At 34.2% G+C, this 20,876-nt stretch overlaps 1 protein-coding gene across 24 annotated transcripts in view; it reads right to left on the bottom strand.

Moving 5' to 3' along the window:
* DGKB (diacylglycerol kinase beta) overlaps positions 1-20,876 on the bottom strand; it is a 909,303-nt gene that overhangs the window by 464,599 nt on the left and 423,828 nt on the right. For all 24 annotated transcript variants that reach the window (XM_079932538.1, XM_079932527.1, XM_079932534.1 and 21 more), the window contains one exon: positions 17,179-17,277. In XM_079932538.1, the coding sequence (XP_079788664.1) occupies positions 17,179-17,277 (99 nt within the window). The remainder of the gene's footprint in view (positions 1-17,178; positions 17,278-20,876) is intronic.

Here is a 20,876-nt window from a genome sequence, read left to right as displayed (position 1 = left end):
TACCCACAGGATATCAGAATGATGCAAACCTTTCCTCTAAATGCGCCCTCATTAGGAAACAAGTCTCAATGTACATTTATTCAATCAGTGTGAATTAATTAAAATGTTACTGAAATAAAAGAGGGCAGCGATAAAGAGTATCTGATATCTATTAAGAGACTATCACTTGAGATCTGCATGCACAGTTTATATTTAAACCCATTTAGCTCAAGTAGGAGCTTTACCACGTAATGTTACATATATCCAGTATGCTAGGAAATCTGAGTAAATGAGTCAGTGTGTGCCATTGTTTTTGAAGAGAACATAATACACAATGAATACAAACATCTTAAAGAATCTGGGTAAAATTCCAAAGGCCCCACCACTCCCTGATGAACCTACAAATTTGTTACCATCAAATGGAACATATTTGGTGGACAAAAGTCATTTTTACTTGAAGTAGTCAGGTAATTAGTTGTTCATCTCATACCGTTTTATTACAAGTCTGACCTAATTATTCTGATCTGGCTTAGGACATGATAGTTGGGAAAGTCTAGACTTACCAAAGCACTAACTACTTTTTTTTTTTGTTAATTGAGAAAATAGCCTCAATTACTCAGGCTAGATCAAGTTATTTCAATCGCATATTTTCTTTAAGCAGAAGATTCCTATGCACCTAAGAATATATTCTTTTTAACAGTATGCATGGTATCACACCACACATTCCAATTACACAAAACATGGAAAAAATAGTAAATGCATAAGGAAGCCATGGGACATATGATCCATGTCCCACGGGAAGCTGCTGATTCACATAAAATCATTCTTCCTAAAAGCTATTTATCTTGGTTTCTTTAAACCTGTCATATTGTCATATGCAATAACATTTTACTGAATAAATTAATAAATAACCATAATACAAAGGAATACTCAGCATTATTCAAGAGCGATATCATAAACAGTAGAAAAAATTTTAAAGCTATGTAGCATCTCTGTATAGTAAGATATACAGAGAATTTCAAACTTTCTATGTTGTTGCATAATTCTTCAGACATCTTTAGCTTTAGAAGTAGGTTTTATAAAACATTATTCTGGTAATCAAAATTTGGTATTCATACTTATAAGTAAATATGCAGTGGAAATTCTGAATGAGCTCTAAGATAAATGAAACCGTCTACAAATTACTCTTTTTAATATATGCTTTAGAAGCAAACTCCAGCCAATCTGTCAATTATTGCTAATTATTGCTTATTTTTTAAGAAATTTTAACTCCATAAAGTTGTATATTCTTAAACGTTCTGAATGTATGTTATATTTACAAAATGGTATAATGTTTCTTTCAGATATTAGATTGGTCTTAGGCAAGACCAAAAACTGAAAGAAATAATGAACTCACTCTTGCTAAGCAAGAAGGGAGATTACTGCAGACAGGTTTGATTTATTTTGAACATGAAAAGTTTTTTTAGAACTTCAGTAACAAAGACATGCAACTACAGTTCCTTGCTGAAAATGCTGTGATTTGACTAACATTAACTAAAACACCACATTTACTAATGGTAATCACCACAAAAAGAACAAAAAAATTTCTAATATAATACGAACAGTTTTAAAATTGCATCTTGTAGTAAACATCAATTTTCATTTTCTGAGAATTAAGAGAGTATTTATAATATTTCACATGGACTACTGTATTACTTAAGCTATATTTTTAAAAATCGGGTTTTAAATATAATTTAATATCCAGAGGAAAATGTCTTAATTCTCCCCAGAATTTTGAACTGTTCATTTAAACTCTCTAGCTGCAATACCATTTTATTTTAAATATTAGGCATTTTACAGTACCATCTATTGGATACTTTATACTACTGCAACAACATAACAATCACAAGCTTTTCAAAATTTAGTAATAAGTATAAAATACTTCAAATGCTACTCCAGAAACTAAACACAATGCTAATTTGACATTCATTAATATTATCTCATCATTATACACTTTAAACTCAATTTTATTAGCCTATAACAATAAAATTCAATTATCATGGGTTATCAATGATTTTAAAAACATAAGCTTCCCTGTTGCATATTCATTTTGATTTGTATTTAATATTTATATCACTGTCTGATGTATTTTCTTCTTGACTCAGGAAAAAGAGCGATGACTGTTGGAGTAAAAGAGCTGACTAAATGTTATTCATTAACTCAGGAAATATTTGTTAAGCACCTACTTCATGTCAAATTGAATTAGGTGTAGTATGTTGGCTTTCAGATCTCTGTGGGATACCCAAGAAGAAATTTACAACATCATGCTGAGTATTCGGATCTAGAGGGTTTAAGGGAGAACAAGCTTAGATATATTCAAAGGTGGTAATTGTAGCCATGAAATTGTACAAGGTAATTTATACAGAGCATAATGACATTAGAATATAGTTAAAAAATGGAAACCTAAACATATTTAAGAACAGAAAGAGGTCTAGGAGTTTAGCAATACGGATAGTGTGGCCAAAGAGGTAGAAGAAAAGCTAGTAGAAATGTCTTAGATGACAGACATATGAGACCAGACATTTCAAATACTGTCAAATGCTGCAGGGGATTCAAAAAAGATCATTCTTGGGAAGGATGTCTAGTAGATGCTTCTGGTATTCCAAAGCAGATCCTTAGTTACCTGGCCAGGGCATCTACCCTCAGCTGCTCTGAGTGTCGAGTGCTGAGAACACCCATCTGTCCTATTTTCTGCAGAATTAGCCTTTGCTCACTGCAGCAGGCTCTCCAGGGAGCACCACGTATCCTGCAGGAGGCCAAGGCTAATAATGACTGACACGGGTTACAAAATGCCAGCCCCTTGTTTTAAGTTGAGAAAAATCCTATGGTATGATTTTGTTCCAGAGCCCCCAAGGTTTAGGCCAAGGCTTAAACTCTCTCTGTGACCACCTCTTTGCTCAAAGCCTGCCTCTTTCCTCTTCTGCTTCCTCCTCCCTTAAAGATTTTCTTTTTTAAATAAAGAAACATTCCTCTCTTTATATATCACACATAATTAAATCCCCAGTTCATGTTCTACTCCTTGGGAATCCAACTAAAAAGAGTGCCATTGGATTTAGGATGGATGGCCAGAATAGTTTTAGACTCATTTTACAGTCAGAAATTAGAATAATGTAGGTTGAAGAGGAAGGAGGAAATTTGACACAGCGAAGGTATCTTTACACCTGCATATACTTATGGCTACATTAAGAGGCAGGCAAAGACCACATCATAAACAAATATGGAAAATAACACTGTACAGGAGAAAGAACAATTCTTCCTCTGGTATGGGTTCTTTGACAGACAAGTAATTAAGAGTATAAACAGAGAAGTTCAAGCGCTGGACTCAAAATTACAGTGCTGTCAAATGCTACCTAATATGAGCATGTTGGACTACACCTTGTTTGAGTTTTTTTCAATTGGAAGCTCACAGATCAGTATATTATCAGATCGTGACTAATGCCATAAAGGGAGAAAAATGGGGAGTTCTAGGAGAGAGAGGGGCAGAAAATGCTCAAATGAAAGAAACTGGAGGAATGTAGGCCTTGGATGACTCAAGGATGTTGGAGAACTGGTAACCAAATGAAATAACTTGAGAATATTGGTGGTTGGGATGAAATAGGAGTAATGTCATAGGGAATAGAACACTAGGTAATCAGCTGTATTCCTCCAGAATTTGGGTTTCCTTGGGCAAATGAGAAGGAATTGGTGAACGCTCCTATGAGTATTAGGAACAGAATTTAAAATGATAGATTTTACCATCTAGACTGAATAGCAAGGAGTGGGCATGGAGGTCTCCCATAGAACTAAACTATCCTTATTCCATATAGAGGGAAAGAAGGTTGAACTAAGGAATGAACACAGGATTGAGTCAAAAATCACTTCACTATGCATGAAACTGCTGTATGGACAAAAAGTTATATATAAATTAATTCTGGCTCAGGTTTCAAGTGAAATTTGAGAATAGACAAGTTATATTTAATAGTAAAACAGAGGAAAGCACGTATCTAAATACTTCATGAGCACCACCACTTCATCTGGAATCATTAAAACCACAAAGGTTACCTTTGCAAGGTAGAATTTATTCTTAAGTGTCTAGTGGTGAAGGGACTGATTTTTACTGAACTCAAAATTTAAAACTTAGAAGATGTGAATGATATAAAGCATTTATTTCTACTGTAATGAAACCAGATCTGGATAATTGCCCTGCACTAACCCCAATCTTTCTTTGGGGGGTATAAGCAGAAATACCAACACAAAGGTATACTTGGGAGTTTTTATGACAGTTTGGGGCCATTTGGTCTTACCAACGTTTAATGAGAATAGCCAATTTTGTACATCCTTGCCAACACTGAGTACTATCATTTTAAAAATATTTGCCAAAATGGAAGGAAAAAGTTTATTTCATTTTTCAGTTTGATAGTCTTGAATATTTATAAGCTTTAGGTTTTAAAACTATTTTTTAGTTATTTGCATTAATATTACAAAACAGGGCTTTTTTTATAATGCTTATGTTTATCTTGATTTGTAAATTTTGGTCTTTACCATTTTCTAAAGAAACTTTTGATTGGCCAAGGCTGTCAACCTTTTATTTCTCTTTTTAGGAAAAAAGATAAAAAGACCTTCTAAAGGCAAAAATTAAATCTTCAATCCATGTTTGATTTATTTTGGAATAGGTATGAAGCAGAATTTATCTTAATTTAGTTTCCCATATGGTTATACAGTAATCTCAACTCCCCTAATCTCCACTAGCCCCTACCAGATTTGATATGCGACCTTCATCATATACCACACCATTACATAGAGTTCAATATGTTTTAGACTTTCTACCAGTTCTTTATATCTCCTAGAGCCACTATTACATCATTTTGATCACTGTAGCTTTAGTAAACATATTCTTAACATTTGTTAAAACAGGTCTTTTCTTACTACTCTTCTTTCTCAGAATTTACGTTTGTGCACATTTATTCTTCCAGGCAAACCTTGGAATAATTTTGTCAAGCAAAAAATATCACATGGAAATTGAATTAAGTAGATGAGTGAATGTGAAGAAATGTAGGTACTTTTTAGTTCAACTTGATTTTCTTCAGTATACTTAGACTTAAGAGAATACTTTTAATTTTTTGTTTAGGGGTAGCAAGGTCTCCTCCTTCCACCTTGTTTTCATTCTCCTTTGTACTATAGGAGATTTTCTTAACCTTCTCTTCCAAATACTGATTCAGTTGTTCTCAATGCTCATCTTTCCCTATGCAGATACTAATACATTTTAGTTTCTGATAAGGCTTTACTTTTTTCTCTACATTCTTAACCTTCTAGATATCCCTTTCAAATCAGTATACTGTGAAAGAGATGTTTTTTTTAGTATTCTTGGTCATGTAAATTTATTAACATTTTCATCTGCTTGCTGCAATGAATCTTCCTGTATGACATCCTTCTAACTTTTAACTGCTATGCATGTTTCTTTGTTTTCTTGTTGCAGAATTATTACTATTTTATTTTGGCAATAGGTACTTATTTACACTAAAATGCACTTTGGCCATAAGCCATCAGTCTGCATGACAGTTGTTATAAAAAAGCAAAACCAAAGGAAACAAGTACTATACCAATTATAGCAATATTATTGAAGTGTAGTCCTGTACCAATACAATTTCACATTGAAGAAATTAATCTCGGGTCTTCGTAATAACATTAACAAGAAAAAAGTGTTGCTCTAAGTGGATGGTTTGTTTTTAAGTTGTGAGTCTTCACAACTTAAAACAATTGTCAAGCCAATATTTCCCCCCTTTTCCAAAGGCTACTAAGAAACTCAGAGACAAATTTGCAAACCACCTCTGTCAACTTTTTAGGATACTGTGATATGAATTTCTAAGTCTAACTTAATTTTGGCACAAACTTATTATGTTTTATATTGCTGCTTATTGTATATTCACATAAACTGCCTTGAAAATTGTTGGTAATAAGTTGTAGAATAACAATTCACTAATAGATAATCTTGCATCCTCACCTTTGAATCAGACACATATATGATATCCTTTATTTTGTTTGAGTCTATTTTATAGATTTTAAATTTTGAATATTTTTAATCCTTCTTTAGATAATGCTTATTTTTGTCTACATGTTTTAGATCTCTATCACATTTTCACTTAGCTGAACTTCCAGTTTATGTCATATTAGCCTTTTGTTTTTCACCTTCTGTAAATCATGACAAAACCAAGAAAGTACATGTTTCTTTCCTTAAAAAATTATTATAACTTGCTCTGGATACAGCAACATTTTAAGCATAAATTATAGAAACCTGTAGGAATATTTTTTTAGCCTATTAAAAAATAAACTAAAACTTCTATTTAGAGTCCTAAAAATAGAATTCTATCATATTCATTAGGTAAAAAGTATCATTAACCATGATATATGAACTTTTTCTTTTATATTAGATCCTGCTTATGGGTATACATATTCTATATAATATAGCCTAGGTTAGCATAAAGATGGGCTATAAACCAATAAAACCAATCTAATTAAGACAATGTAACAGATAAATGGTTCATCTCACAATGCAGATGATGGAATCATCACTTAGTGATGCTGGGGCGTTTTCAGATTTCTTTTACTATGTGCCTTTAAAGTATATGTACATGGAAGACTATGCCCAACCAAAATGGATCTACACATATTTTATAAACATTATCGCCCTTTAGTGCTGAATATATCCTTCATTGGATTTTGAAGCAGAAAATGATAGGCAAAAAAATAGAAGAACATTAAGAATTTAATTCTACATACTTAAAAAAATAAATAAAAAGCAGGTATCCTTTATGTATAATACCATGAAATTGAGTCTGAGTTAGAGTTTCAAAATATGGGGAAAAAATGAGATTCCTTCTTGCCTATCATTACTCTGATGACAATTATGAATTGATCTATAATGAATATTAATTAAATGAATATTAAGTAATGACATTGATGAAACATTATTGAGCACTGACAATGTGCTTTATCCCACTCTTTAGACAAAAAAGAAAATTGCACAGGCACAAACCCATGGTACCTTACATAAAGAATTTTCAAGAAAATAGATGACTTCAGTTACTATGGTTAAGGTTAAAGAGGTAAATGGAAAAGAAGAGTGAAGCAGCTGAAATGGATGTTAAATAAAACCTAAAGCTCAGTGCAGCAAGTCACAACCTTAGCCAACTGTTCACACCTCTCCACCAGGCTCTCCTCACTTCTGGGAGCTCTCTAACTAGTTCAGGAAATAAGGTTACTGAGAATTCAATATCCAACTTTCAGAATTACAGAGAATTCGAATATCTCCCTCCCTCTTTTAATTAGCTGATGTTTGGTATTGAAGTTGTCATTATTAACTGTTGCTGGTTAGGGTTAAGTGAAAGATAAGACAGGAAGAGGCCATAATCCTTGGACCGTGAGAAAGAAATGCATGCTATACTTCCACTCCCTAACAGGCCCCTGACATCACTGAGGAGTAAACACATGCTCGAAGGAAAGATTTAACATACTCTATGCTATTTAAGACTTACCATATCTACAATGAATAATTTAGTAGAATTCTTATAATAGTGGAAGAGCAAGCAAGATCGGAAGAAGAGGAAAAGTTAATGTAGACATATGGTTCTCTGAGGGTGTTATACCTAGAGATACATAGATTGCTGCTTCAGCAACACCATCACTTGGCCAAGTTTACAGAGTTACAGTAAAGAAGAGAGAGAGGTAGAACTGGAACCATCTGAATCAGATCTAAAGACTATGATTAAAATTTATATTTTCTCAATAGTTTTGTTTTCCTTTCTCTGATCTAACAAGTTTTATCATTTATCTTGCTAGCATTCTTAAAGGTTAATTTAAGGTAATATAGGGTATTATAATAAGAGAAAGTATTCCAGGAAGAACACACCACAATTGGTCCAAAAGAAGCACAATGATGAACATATTCTTTGTTTTATATCACTTCCTGCCAATGAACACTATATTTACTGTATATTCTGATAATATTATGTCTGTTTAAAAGTAAGATAAAATAATCCCACCAAATTAGTTTTTTAAATGTTTAAATAATTAATAGTTTATTGTAAAACTAACTTTTGACTTTAGGATTCATTTCAAGCACTGTGTTCCTGATTCGGAGATGTGTTTACAGTACAGAAAGAACTAAACAACTGTGAAATCTGACTCATTTGAACAACCAAATAAGTACATTTTGGGAAAAAATGATACTTTCCAGTATAGATTAGAGAGTAACTTGGAGAAGCCACTCTTCATAAAGATGTTCACTAAGGTGTTATTTATGAGATTAAAATAAGGAATTGCAAACATGCTAAATATAAACACTGTTTCAACGGAATTATAATATCTTCCACTAATGAGATATTATGCAGCCATTAATAGTGATGTTACATAGTATACAGAAATACATAAGCACTTAATGATATCAGTTTAAATGTAAAAACAGGGTGTCACATGATATGTCAAGTTTAATTACAAAAATGCCAAAATATACATTTAAAAATCAAGAGGCAAACTTTAATAGTGGTTCTATTTATACATTAATAATGGTTCCTATATAACTGTTTTAGAGATTTTTAAATGTTTTCCTGTTCAACTTATATTGTTTTTATAAATTTTATTTAATAAATGCATAGTTCTCTTTTAATAAAGGGTTAAAATTCACTTTCTGGTTCAACATAATGCTTACAATAGTAGTAATATTAGATGATATCGACTGAGAACTTACTATATTTAGGCATAGTTCTAAGAAATTTTCATGAATTAATTCACTTAATTCCATTTTCCAAATGGAATGCATAGGAACAAAATGTTAATAACTTGCTTCATGTCGTAAAACTAATGAAAAAGCCAGGGCTCAAAAACACAGTATACTGCTAGCCTTAATTGGGTTGAACCAATTCACTCTCACACTTGCAAAGTATGAACAATCTGATTGCTCTATGTCCTTTCTAAACTTAGGATTTTTAATTATCTTAATCATCCTGATGGGTGTGTAGTGTTATCTCTCGAGATTTAAACATGTGCTCTCCTGACAAGTAAAGATGGTGAGCATATATTCATATGTTTATAGGTGATATGTGTGTATATATTTTATTCAAATGTTTCTTTAGATCTTTTGCCCTTTTGGATTAGATTGTTTGTTGCTTATCATTGGTTTATGTAAATTATCTTTATATTCTGGACACAAATCATTTGTCACCAGGCTGTAACCACTTGAAATAACTTGCCTACAAATCCAGAGTTCATGTTAGAAACTTAAGTTTCTGGTCTTCCATCCTTTCTGGCTATCACCATCCCATGCTTACTTCTGCTTTCTTTCTCTTCAATTGATCTTCCATACTTCATTTCTAAAACTTTTCATTGGGGTCTCTGAAAACTTTGCTCAAAACAAACTAATTATTCTCTTTCTTTCTAAGTCCCTGCCACTACCTCTATAACACTTCCGAGGTTGCTCATTCTCTCAAACATTACTTGCTCTACTTTTTTGATCGTTTTGTGTTTGCTTGTTTTTGTTTCGTTTTTTATGGACTAGCTTGGCTTTGCATTAAAGTCATCATTCTTCCAGCCCCAAAGTAGAAACTCTTATCATTTGAGACTCATGGAATCTAATAGTTCTCCCCTCTACTCTTACTCATTACTGTGATACAGCAACCTTTCCACCAAGACCCTGTAATTATCCCAGGTGGTTTTATGGACAAGATGAAACAGACCATGCCCAGAGTTCGTTGACCTCCTAACACCTAGCGAACCTCCTCTCTGCACACCAGCTAAGCCACCCAGATCCACGGCTGCATAATGGACTTTACCATCCTCTGCAATTAATCTATTCTGAAATCACATCAAACCCTAATATTCTGCTCTCTGCTACAATATTATCTCCTGTTTCCCTTATTTTCTTCCTCTGTTGGTGTTTTCTGATGATTTGCCTCACAACCCAGTAATTATATTCTCATATCTCCTCTGCTCCCTGCTTTAAATTTATTGTAATTCACACTGTTAGCTGAATTATCTTTCTAAAACAAAATCTGATCATGTAGTCTCTTATTTATACTGGATAAAGCCCAAATCCTTGACAAGAAAGGTCAGGCTTTTCACCATCTCAGACCTTGTCTTGCCTGTCTCTCCACACCTCACCTTTACTAATAAGACTTAATAAACATTTTGCTGTTTCAAGATCTCACTCTGTACTCTCTTATTTCTGAGACTATTCATATAAAGTTCACTTTGTATTTGCTGGCCAAATTCTTATTTTATTCAAGATTCAGCTCAGGCATCATATCTTCAAGAAAGTTTTCATCTACTCTTTGAATTACACTCAGGATAGATGAAGATTCTCTTCACTAAAGCCTCAGGAAGTTAATATTTACCTCACCATAATATGTAACCTCCCTGCCTGTCTGGCCCAACAGACTCGAAATTACAGTAAATAAAAGAACTGTTCTTATCTGAATTTTTAGCTCCAGTTACTTTAATAAAAGCCAATGGAAGGAAGGAAGAAAGAAAGAAAGAAGGAAAGAGAAGAAAAAAACAGAAGGAAACTGGCACTGCAGATATTGTAAATAAAAATAATGTACATCGATTATCAGCAATGATCTTAAAAATTCTTTAAAGGCATAGTCATAACAGTTATATGAAGAGTGGATACTTAAATGTAAAAAATCCAAGTTTAAAGTAATCAACATTACATGATGTATTTTATCAACTTTACTAATATATGTTGATGTAGAAAATTATTAATAATTAACCCCTTATTTACAGACTAGAACCTTGCAGAGCTAAATATAATAGAAATGATTTTAATGATGATCTGCTTTTGCTGTTCAAATATAAAATTTAAAAAGCTACTTCTTCATGAGACATCTCAAGTATTCATTTGTTGACAGTAGCAGAATTAATTGAATAAAAGCCTAACCCAAATTGAAGAATCAGTATAAAAACACGTGTAATCACAGAGACCCAGTTAGCCTGATAATTAAAAAAATACATAAAATTTATAATGAATGTAAGACTACACCATGGCTCTAGAGAAGTTGATCAAATATACAGCTTCCACTATAAAATTATTCTGAGAATCAGAGGGACTCTATCTAGCTTATTCTATTGATTTCTGGAAACTAAAAAAGTTATATACTAACAAAAATAGTTTTAAAGTACTAAATGAGGCTAAATTTTTCTAAATTTTACTAATTTTTTCTTACAGTGAAGAAAAATTTATGAAAAGGACAACAATAGACTTATAGATTAGCACACAGAAATAAACACACATCCCATCATCATGTTCAAATGTCAGTATAAATTGAACTCTACTCTTCTCAAGGATAGAAGATAAAACATGATAGTAATAAGGCTCATAGGGTTCGAAAGATAACAAACCATGATAAACAGAGCAGAGAGGGACTTCTGTTAGGTAATGAAGGCATCTCCAAAAACATACCTTTTTTGTTACAACGAGGGAATTTCATATAACTTTTTTAAAGCCTTTCAGTGCACGTTGATGACATAATGGCGAGTCCAAATTTAATTAAAGCAAATCTGTGAGGGACTAACACAACATGGACCAAGTCTGTCTTGAGTTAGGGGTAAAACTTGGAACATAAAGAAGTGGGCAAACTGCATGCTCATCAGGTCATGTTTTATGTGAAACTGCTACAGTTTTTTGCATTGACATTTGATTGGGATTGGACAGCAGAGATTTCTGAGTGTGATCCAAAAAAAGAATCAGGAATGCATTTTTGATGGAGTCCATCAAAGGCAGAACATCCGTTTTGACAATCAATTGGTAAAGGTTAATGGCCTTTTCTGGAAATTAAGTTGTTGATCAAGAGTCCTGACTGATTGCATTAGATTCACTTTCTACTTGTTTGGAGGTGGGATGAGCTATGCAATACCTCTGTAAACAGTTCAGAATTATCTTCAATATGGCAGTAAATAGACTGTGGTTCCAATCATTTTTTGCTGGAAAATTCTCAAAGAAAGCATTATAAGTACCTAAACATGGTCACAAAGAATCTTGATAAATTTTAAGCAATGAAGTGTTTTGTGATAGTACTCTTAAAATATACTAGAAGCCAACTGCAACTCCAGAAATCCGTGATTATATTTGATGTATGGAATCACTGATTACATTTCTATTTTAATTTCAGAGTAGTTGGTTTTAATCCATTTTTGTGGCCATAAGCACCATCAAGACAAATTATTTGCGGAATCCTATTTAATTATTTGTGGAATCCTATTTTAGTGCATGCTTATAAAAGCAGGTCATCAGTGCAAAGAAGATGCTGACCTTGCTAATCTTCATAACAGGTGAGCACGTACGTATTGAATCATTAAAGTTAATAAGTGTTGAGGAGGGATTGAGGGATGAAAAGAGAGGTACAGAAATTTTAAACAATAAATAAATAAAAATAATACCTGAAGAGATGTTCTAAAATATAAGAAGACTGCTGCTATGGACCTCGACCTTAAAGTGTGTCATTAAAATGCTTCAACAGCAAAAAGGGATAATGAGTTTATATTGCTCATTGAATAGCCAATTCCTGACCACAGGATCAAAAGCAAGGGATAAAAAACTTCAATAAAATCTTATGTCTTAAGTTCTTCATTTCACATTTTCTAGAATAAGCTAGAAATGATATTGATGACCATTCTGCAATAATTGAGTTTGAAACTCACCTGCTCTTCTCAGAGAACATGATCATGAAAAACTCATATTATTTGTGAGGACTATTCTCCTTCAATGAAAATTTAAAAATTTACAGCAGGTGATACAGTGTGAAATCATTCCTGGGAAGTTAATGAGAGTTCACAAATTGAAAAGCTTCCCGAGCCCATCAGTTGTAGCATATTAAGCAATTTTGTGTGCAAAACAACTTTATTAATTTGTTTAAAGTTTTAGTATTTAAACAGTTAATGAGTTTAAGAGTCAATGTACTTATTCCATGATTGGAAAGTAAACTTTAATTTCTACTTAGCAAGGCAGCAAGGTAAAGTGATTTAGGCTAATTTATTGACATGTACAAAACCACAAGGACTTCAAAGAGCAGGTGTACTTACAGAATTACAAGTAGTTCAAATCCTTGATTCTAGTGTGTAAGGTGGTGTGTGAGGGATTAGACGGGTTGATCCAGTTAAAGAGCCTTGTTTACCATGCTAGAGAGTTTGGCATTGATTTAAAATACTTTAAATATTTAAGAATGAAAATATTTTATTGTATTTTTGAAAGTGGATCCAGGGAGTAGTATCGAGAATGCAAAGAAAAGAGGAAATTCAGAGATTATGCTATTAGTACTTGGAGAATGCTGGAGAACAATTTTTGGGTGACATATGAGACAGTTACAGTTGGGCTGAAGAAAAGAGAAAGAACATCAGAATAGGCTGTCTAATGATTAATTTGATATTCAAGATGAGGCACCAATTATAATTCTTAGGTTTCTGGCTTGGGAAAGTTGGGGAATGAAGGTTCTAGAGAAGGCAAATAGGAGAAGGCCTGTATTGGGATTTGGAGAAAGGGCAGAAATGATGAGCTCAGGGTATGAGCTCTGGGTCTTGGGTTCCGATCGTTCTTGGGTTCCGGTCCTGAATTGTCACTTCATAGCCATGTGACATAGGAAATTACTTAATCTGTTTCTCAGTTTCCTCATAGGTAAAATAGAGATAGTTACAATATTTACCTTATGGTGCCGCTGTGATGATTAAATTAATTCATACAAATCATTATCAATAACTGCAAACCCTTCATAATCTCAACTGTTTGTTACCTCACTCATTCTTGTAATTTGACACCAAAAACCTTGATTCCAACAATCTTTTTTTTTTTTTTTTTTTTGCGGTACGCGGGCCTCGCACTGTTGTGGCCTCTCCCATTGCAGAGCACAGGCTCCGGACGCGCAGGCTCAGCGGCCATGGCTCACAGGCCCAGCTGCTCTACGGCATGTGGGATCTTCCCGGACTGGGGCACGAACCCATGTCCCCTGCATCGGCAGGCGGACTCTCAACCACTGTGCCACCAGGGAAGCCCCCAAACAATCTTTGATTCCATTGTAATCCACAATGTATTTTCCTAACACCCCTTACTGTACTTCACTCTTCATGTCCTTACTTCCTTGTTTCCCAGCTTAATTTCCATGGCCAATCCCTATAATTACTCCCTTGCTCATACTCTCAACTCCTTTGCTCCTCTCACATTTCATCATATTGGGCAAAACACAGTCTCATTAAGGCTGCCCCATGCCTATTCTACTCCTGGGCCTAGAATCTAACTGGAGAAATATGACTAAATATGACCAGAGAAATATACCCATCCAAGCTGACTGATCTTGTTCTAAATCCACAGTTATTAACAGGAAGAGACTTTTTTATTCCCTGGCAATCATATGGTATTTCTTGATCCACGTAGCTCCCACTCTCCCAGGTGACTCGTGTGTAACTCATTCCTGATCCTCAAAACTCTCATACCGTCTTTGCTCTTAGCAATGACCCACCTTCCTACTTTTCTAAGAAAATCTAAGTGTCATATCTTTTTTCCATTGTTACCCCCTGAACACACCAGTTAGATTGATTGTTCTTTTAAACATGTAAGTCAGATCACTCTCTCTTTTGCTCAAAAGCCTCTAATGGCTTCCAACTTCTTTCACAAGAAAAGCTAAAGACCTTAGAATAGCCTAAATTGTTCTACACATATGAAAATCTTAAGACATATTTCACCTTCTCTACTAGTATTCCCCCTGCAGAAGGAGACCCAGTCACTAATTTCTTTGATGCACTTCAGCTATGTCAGGCTTCTCCTGCCTCTGAGTCTTTGCTTGTCCTTCTTTGGTGACTCCTCTGTCTACAAAGTGCTGGCCCCAGAGAGTCACATCGATGACTCCCTCACATTCCTCAACTCTTTACTCAATTATTTCCTTGGTGAACTCTTAACTACTTCTTTTATAATTGTAGTTCCAGCATTTCTTCTCTTCTTTTCCTACTTTAATTTCGTCCTTTAAGCTTTACATACCACCAGTAATTTAATATAACCAGGTACTAAATACTGTACTTATTGCTTTGTTTATTGCCTATTTCACTCCACTGGAATGAAGACTCTATGAAGGCAAAGATTTGATTTGGGTTTTTACTGTTTTTCCTTCTATGGTTAATACTCCTGGGTACATACTAGACATTCAATAAATACTTTTTGAATGGATTAATATATTTAGCATAGTAGCTGGTATAGTATATGTGCTCAGTAAATAAGTTGCTGTGATTACTTATAATAATGATAACATATCAGGCACATAAACAACATGGAACCTCCAGGTTTCAGCACTTGAGATTCAGAATAGGAGGAGGAACTTAATATAAATTAATACGGTAATGAAATAAATAAATAAACAAGACCCTGCTGGGAAAAATGTTAAGAGCAGAAAGCTGTGGCATGTGAGGGCAGGGCGTACGGATGAGCCAACATGGGGCAGGTTGAAATCTTGAAAGCTAGGAAAGATATTAAAAGGAAGTATCCAGAGAAGCAGAAGAAGAATAAGGAGACGATAGTATAATGGGTGTCAAGGTAAGGCAGACACTCATGAAAGAAGAGGTGGTTAGCAGTGCTTAATACTTCAGAGTATACAGTACCAAGGAAATGATAACGTAGCAAATGTCGAGCTACAAATCATGATTAAATACCACAGGAAGATTTAATGAGTGAAAGTAAATCTTCAGAATCAAAAGTATCTACAAAAGCAATGAAAGAGTTTGCAAGATTGTTAGAGACAGGACTATTCATTTAACCCATGTTCTTTACCTTTGATTCTCTCAAAGAAAGCAAGGATGGAATAATAAAAGAATGTATCTCATGTTTGAACTTGTAAGACCAGAGGTTGATATAAGTAGGCCAAAGAAGTAGTCTCACTGAATTGAACAGGGCTTTATACCTAGATAGCTGGATAACAGAATGACATAATAGATTTCTTCTTATAGTTAAAATCTGAGCACAAGGATGCATCTAAAACAGTAAAATTACTACACTTCTTAAAGAAAATGCAAATATATAAAAATTTTATAAGTTCTTTCTCTTTAAGAAAACACTACAAAAGAACATAATACCAAAATTCATCTAAAATGTATTTTAATATGGCTCTCATTATTTTTAATTAATCTTATTTACTACAAGATGTATAATATATCTTACATGAAGAAAGGAAATTTAGAATTAGTTACTGCTCTCCTCAGCCCCATGGAGGTATTTACTTCTGCTTTATATTTGCAGTTTGAGAAGAGAGTTTTCTTTTTTTTAAATAAAGGAATTTAGATACAACCAGCATTTTACAGATAATTACAAAATGAATCATAAGTGGGTGCAAATTGAGTAATTTGATTAATTTCTAAGTTGACCTTTAGAAAAGTATTTGTCTAACATTTCTTACTTGTTGTATTTTTATTATATCAAACTGAAGTTCCAGCTAGTTAACTTCCATGTTGTTTTAAAAAAATGAGAACTGCATTATAGATATGATAGTTTGTTTTGTAAAATAACTGTTTCACTTTAGAAAAAACTTGGATTTTGAAATGTAATATGAATATTACCTTTGAATAGCTGCTTCTCTTTCTATCAAGATTTGTTCTTTTCAGGATTACCTCACTTACACATTTTTCCCTTGTATATTTATTAAATCAAGGAATTATTTTGCAGGTAAATTTATTGTTCACTAATGAAAGATAAAATACACCTAAATGGCAGTGCGTAACTCTCTTCAAGGTGTGTGTCCTCATTCTAAGTAGCCTCTGACTTAGGTGAAAGACCTCCCGACCGCAGATACATAACGTGCATCTCCAGCAAAACTGTCCATAAGAATAACTTCATTATTCTGGGAAACCAGATCTATAAAACATGTAAAATGTGGAAGTGTTCTTCCCATACAATTTCTGGTAACTACAGCATGACTAAGTGATAAAACCTGAGTCAGCTTCAGTTACAGCATACCTTACTAAGACGTTTATTGTGCCACGAAGGAAAAAGGAAATATAGTGGGCAAAGGGGTATTTTCTGAAGCCATGAGGTATTTTAGGTCTATTGAGTTCTGCCTTGATCAATGGAAAAATGATCTCTGGAAGCACTGAGTGGTAGAGTGTACCAGTTAGTCACAGACACCCCCAGTTATAGCAGAATGATGAGAAGGAAAAACTCACCAGCACCACTGGACAAATTGCTGTAGGTGGTAAAATATGGTCCTTCAAAGGTCCGCAGTCACATTCAGGTTTCAGATGAGAAGCACATTTATTATGCAGCTAGGAAAGGAGAAAGGGGACACTATCAAATTTTGCATGGCAACAGCAAACATGAAGCAGATTATATTTTGCCCAAGATACAGCAAATATATTTAAAGAATTACAAGAACAAACCAACAAGATCATAAAGGGATTCATACTACATTTGCCCTTATATATGTTCTACCTTAAATAAACTGTTTAGCAACTTCTGTGACCCAGCCTATATATTTTCCAGTTCTCAGAAATGTTTATATTAGAAATGTGCTTTAGGTTTTCTACCAAAAAGCCTGATTTCTTTGACAAACACACATTATTGTCCATTACAGTCCTTCCTTGGCTTATCTGTTAGCATAATCTTGAAACTACTACGCACTGTGGATGCTTTTTTTTTTTGACCCTCCTGTTTTCTCAAAGTCATTCCAAAGTGCACAGCTCAGTATGGGGCATAATTGATCCCATCATTAGTTTTAACTTTCTAATTCAATATGTAAATGTAACCAGAGATTCATCTCAGTAGGAGCAGGATATAAATATAAGAAGACGATTATGATTATAAAAATTTATATTTATCAGCTCTACATTAAGTATGTGTATAATCATGTAACATGTTATTTCCTTTTCTACATGTAAAAATCTAAGCTGATATTTTTATCAACCTTGTCACAAGTTTAAATTAAGGTGTTATAACATAGTATATTAAATAGTGATTTTTTAAAAAACTGAGATGATAATTCTTATTGGAACCATACAGAATTGCTAAAGTAGTAGTTGTTTAAAGGCATCTAGGGGTATATCTGCCCTCCACTCCCTATCAGTTTAATATAAATATCCATACTTTAGAAAAATGATACATATTAATAAAATAACGTCTTGTTCAAAACCAAAAAGGAGCTGCTTCATTTTTCAGTTTTGAATCCAAAACCATCCCGTTTACGTCATGATTACATTAATTAATTTCCGCAACAAACCTACCTTTGTAACAGTTAATTAACAACCAACCATAGGAGTCTAATGGGGTTGATCTACTTTTAGCGATAGTATACCTCACCACTATTGAAGGGGTATTTCTGTCGTCCTTGAATCTAAAACATCTGTCACGTCCTGCCTTGGAGTTAAGGCTACCTGCACAGTAATAAACTCACACTAGGCCACATTACATGAAATAAAAGTATCTTTACACATTCATCAATAATTAGCAGTTCTGCTTCTCAGTGGATGTAAACTCCTTTTGAAAAGTGGTTTAATCTTATCAGGAATTGCTGATCTTTGTCAAGAGGCAGGAGGTATTGAAGATAAAGAAGCAGTTGAAGTCACATGCAAAATAGGAATAAATTAACAGACACTCACTTGGCAAATGCAAAGTTTCCTCCAAACAAAATCAGTGACTGGTTTAAATATATTAATTTATTGGACTTAATTTTCTTAGAATAAATCATGGCCCTGAAATTTTGGATTTAAACCAATAGATTACCAAGTGTTACAGGTTAAATTGGTCTTTCCCCAAGTGATTTCCTAAATCCTAGTACTTGTGAATATGAACTCATTTGGAAATATCTTTGTAGATGTATTCAAGTTCAGTTGAAGTTATACTGAATTAGGCTGGGTCCTAATCCAATGACTGGTGTCCTTATAAGAAGAGAGAAATCTGGACATAAGGAGACAGATATGAAGGGAAGAAAGCCATGTGGCAACGGAGGCAGAGATTTGGTGATGGAGCCACAGGCCAAGGGACACCAAGGACAGCCAAGGATGCAAGGCTCTACGAAGAGATGTAAGAAAAAAATTCTGTCTGTACACATTGAGAAAGTACTGATTTTCACTCTTGACTGCAGTTAGTGAAGCTTTACATGCAACTCTGAAGGACAGAGATGCAGGGCACTGACCACAGGTACATAAGCTGAGGGCCTCAGCCTCCTCCATGCCTCCATACCATGTGTTTCTAACAATCTACAACTGATATGATAAGGGATGACTAACCTCTCTATACAGTTATTTGAGGGTTACCAGATGTAAGGAAAGATAACAAAGATAACATGAATTTAATGACAGCTTTTTGGCATTTAGGCTAGTTTCCCAGCAGGGGGGAAAAAAAGGAACTGAGGACTCAGGTAGAATCACACAGTTGATAAGCCAAACAGAATGTGTGTGTAAAGGGTAACTCTTCGTATTGAGGTTGGAGGGTTTCAGAGCATAGGTACCAGCAAATGGTCCTATGAAATACTGCTGTCTGCAGAGCTAAATAAAAACCAGCATGGCATTGTCCATTTTGATTGTCACGTGGTCCATATTCCCAAGTTTTGTCTAGGCAGCTGCAAGGCAGAGTCTTGCAAGAACCTAGGCATATAGCAGGGTCTACAAGGAGGTCAGTAACCATATCATCATCAGTGAAACAGGGAGACGCAGTGCAAGAAAATTCTCCTCCCCAAGAAGTCTGTATTAACTAATAATGTGCAAGGTGCCTTATACTTTTATGAACACTGGAGTCTGGCAGCTGTTATAGTTGGATGTCCATCAACATCATGAGATTATTTACAACCAGGAGTGTCAAACCAGAGGACACCATGTTGGAAAATACTGATCATTCCACAAGGTGTATAGCAGGTCTAGTGCATTTATCATACTGCTCAGAGACATACTTGAGGACAAAATATAAAACGTGAAAGCCAATGAGAAAATGCTTATAGTTCCCAGGACTATTTATCAAGATTAAAAGTGAACCTCATTTTTGCTGTGAAACTAAAACTTCTGCATAAAGTCTCTTTTTTAAAAAAGAGCAAATATCAACAAAATAGAAACCATATAATAGAATTTAAAAGGTACTTTCCCCCAAAACTACCGCAAAATGGGTTATGTTCTGTTTCTTGATTAGGTGGTGGCTACACAGGGTGCTCATTTGTGGAAAACTCATTGAGCTCTACCCTTAAGATAGTTATACTTTTCTGCATGTATGTTATTTTTCAGTAAAACTGTAAAAAGGAAAAAAAAAGTGAATATAACCAGCAATAAAAACAAGTTGCTAACACTGGTCACCACGACATTTTACAGAAAAAGTCACAGCACAGCTGAGTCCTTCTCAGTGTCAATAAGATACTGAAGTCTGACAATTCTTAAAGATAACCCAGATCCCAAATCAGCAAAACAGAAAAAGCCTCGTCAAGAAGAGAAATAAACTAGAACACTGATGAATCCTGCCTCTTAAATGAAACGGCCAGTGAAGCCCCAGAGAAAGGAAATCGTTACCTTTTTAAAAGTGTTTTTATTTTTGTTCACATTTACCTCTGCATTTTTAAAGAGTAAGGCATAAAAATCTCAGGTCGTTATTTTATTATATGTACAGAAACGTCCATTCATGTTAAGGGAATTGGTCCCTTACCTAGGAAATTCATAAAATATAAACCAGCTATTCCTGGAAGTGAATTAAATACTTGGAAATAATTTCAGAGTTTATGACAATTTCCAATAGCACCTAATTTAGAGCCAGGTCTATGTTTATTGAAAACAGCTGTCTCAATTTAGGAAGAAAAAGAAAATGTGTGAATGATGTGTGTGTGTGTGTGTTTACTGGATGGAGTTGAGAAAAGAGTGAAGGCATTGTATTGAGAAGAAAGCAATGTAAT

Source organism: Stenella coeruleoalba (genome assembly GCF_951394435.1).
Source record: "Stenella coeruleoalba genome assembly, chromosome: 9".
Classification (NCBI taxonomy): Eukaryota; Metazoa; Chordata; class Mammalia; order Artiodactyla; family Delphinidae; genus Stenella; species Stenella coeruleoalba.
This window is presented reverse-complemented; position numbering and strand designations above follow the sequence as displayed.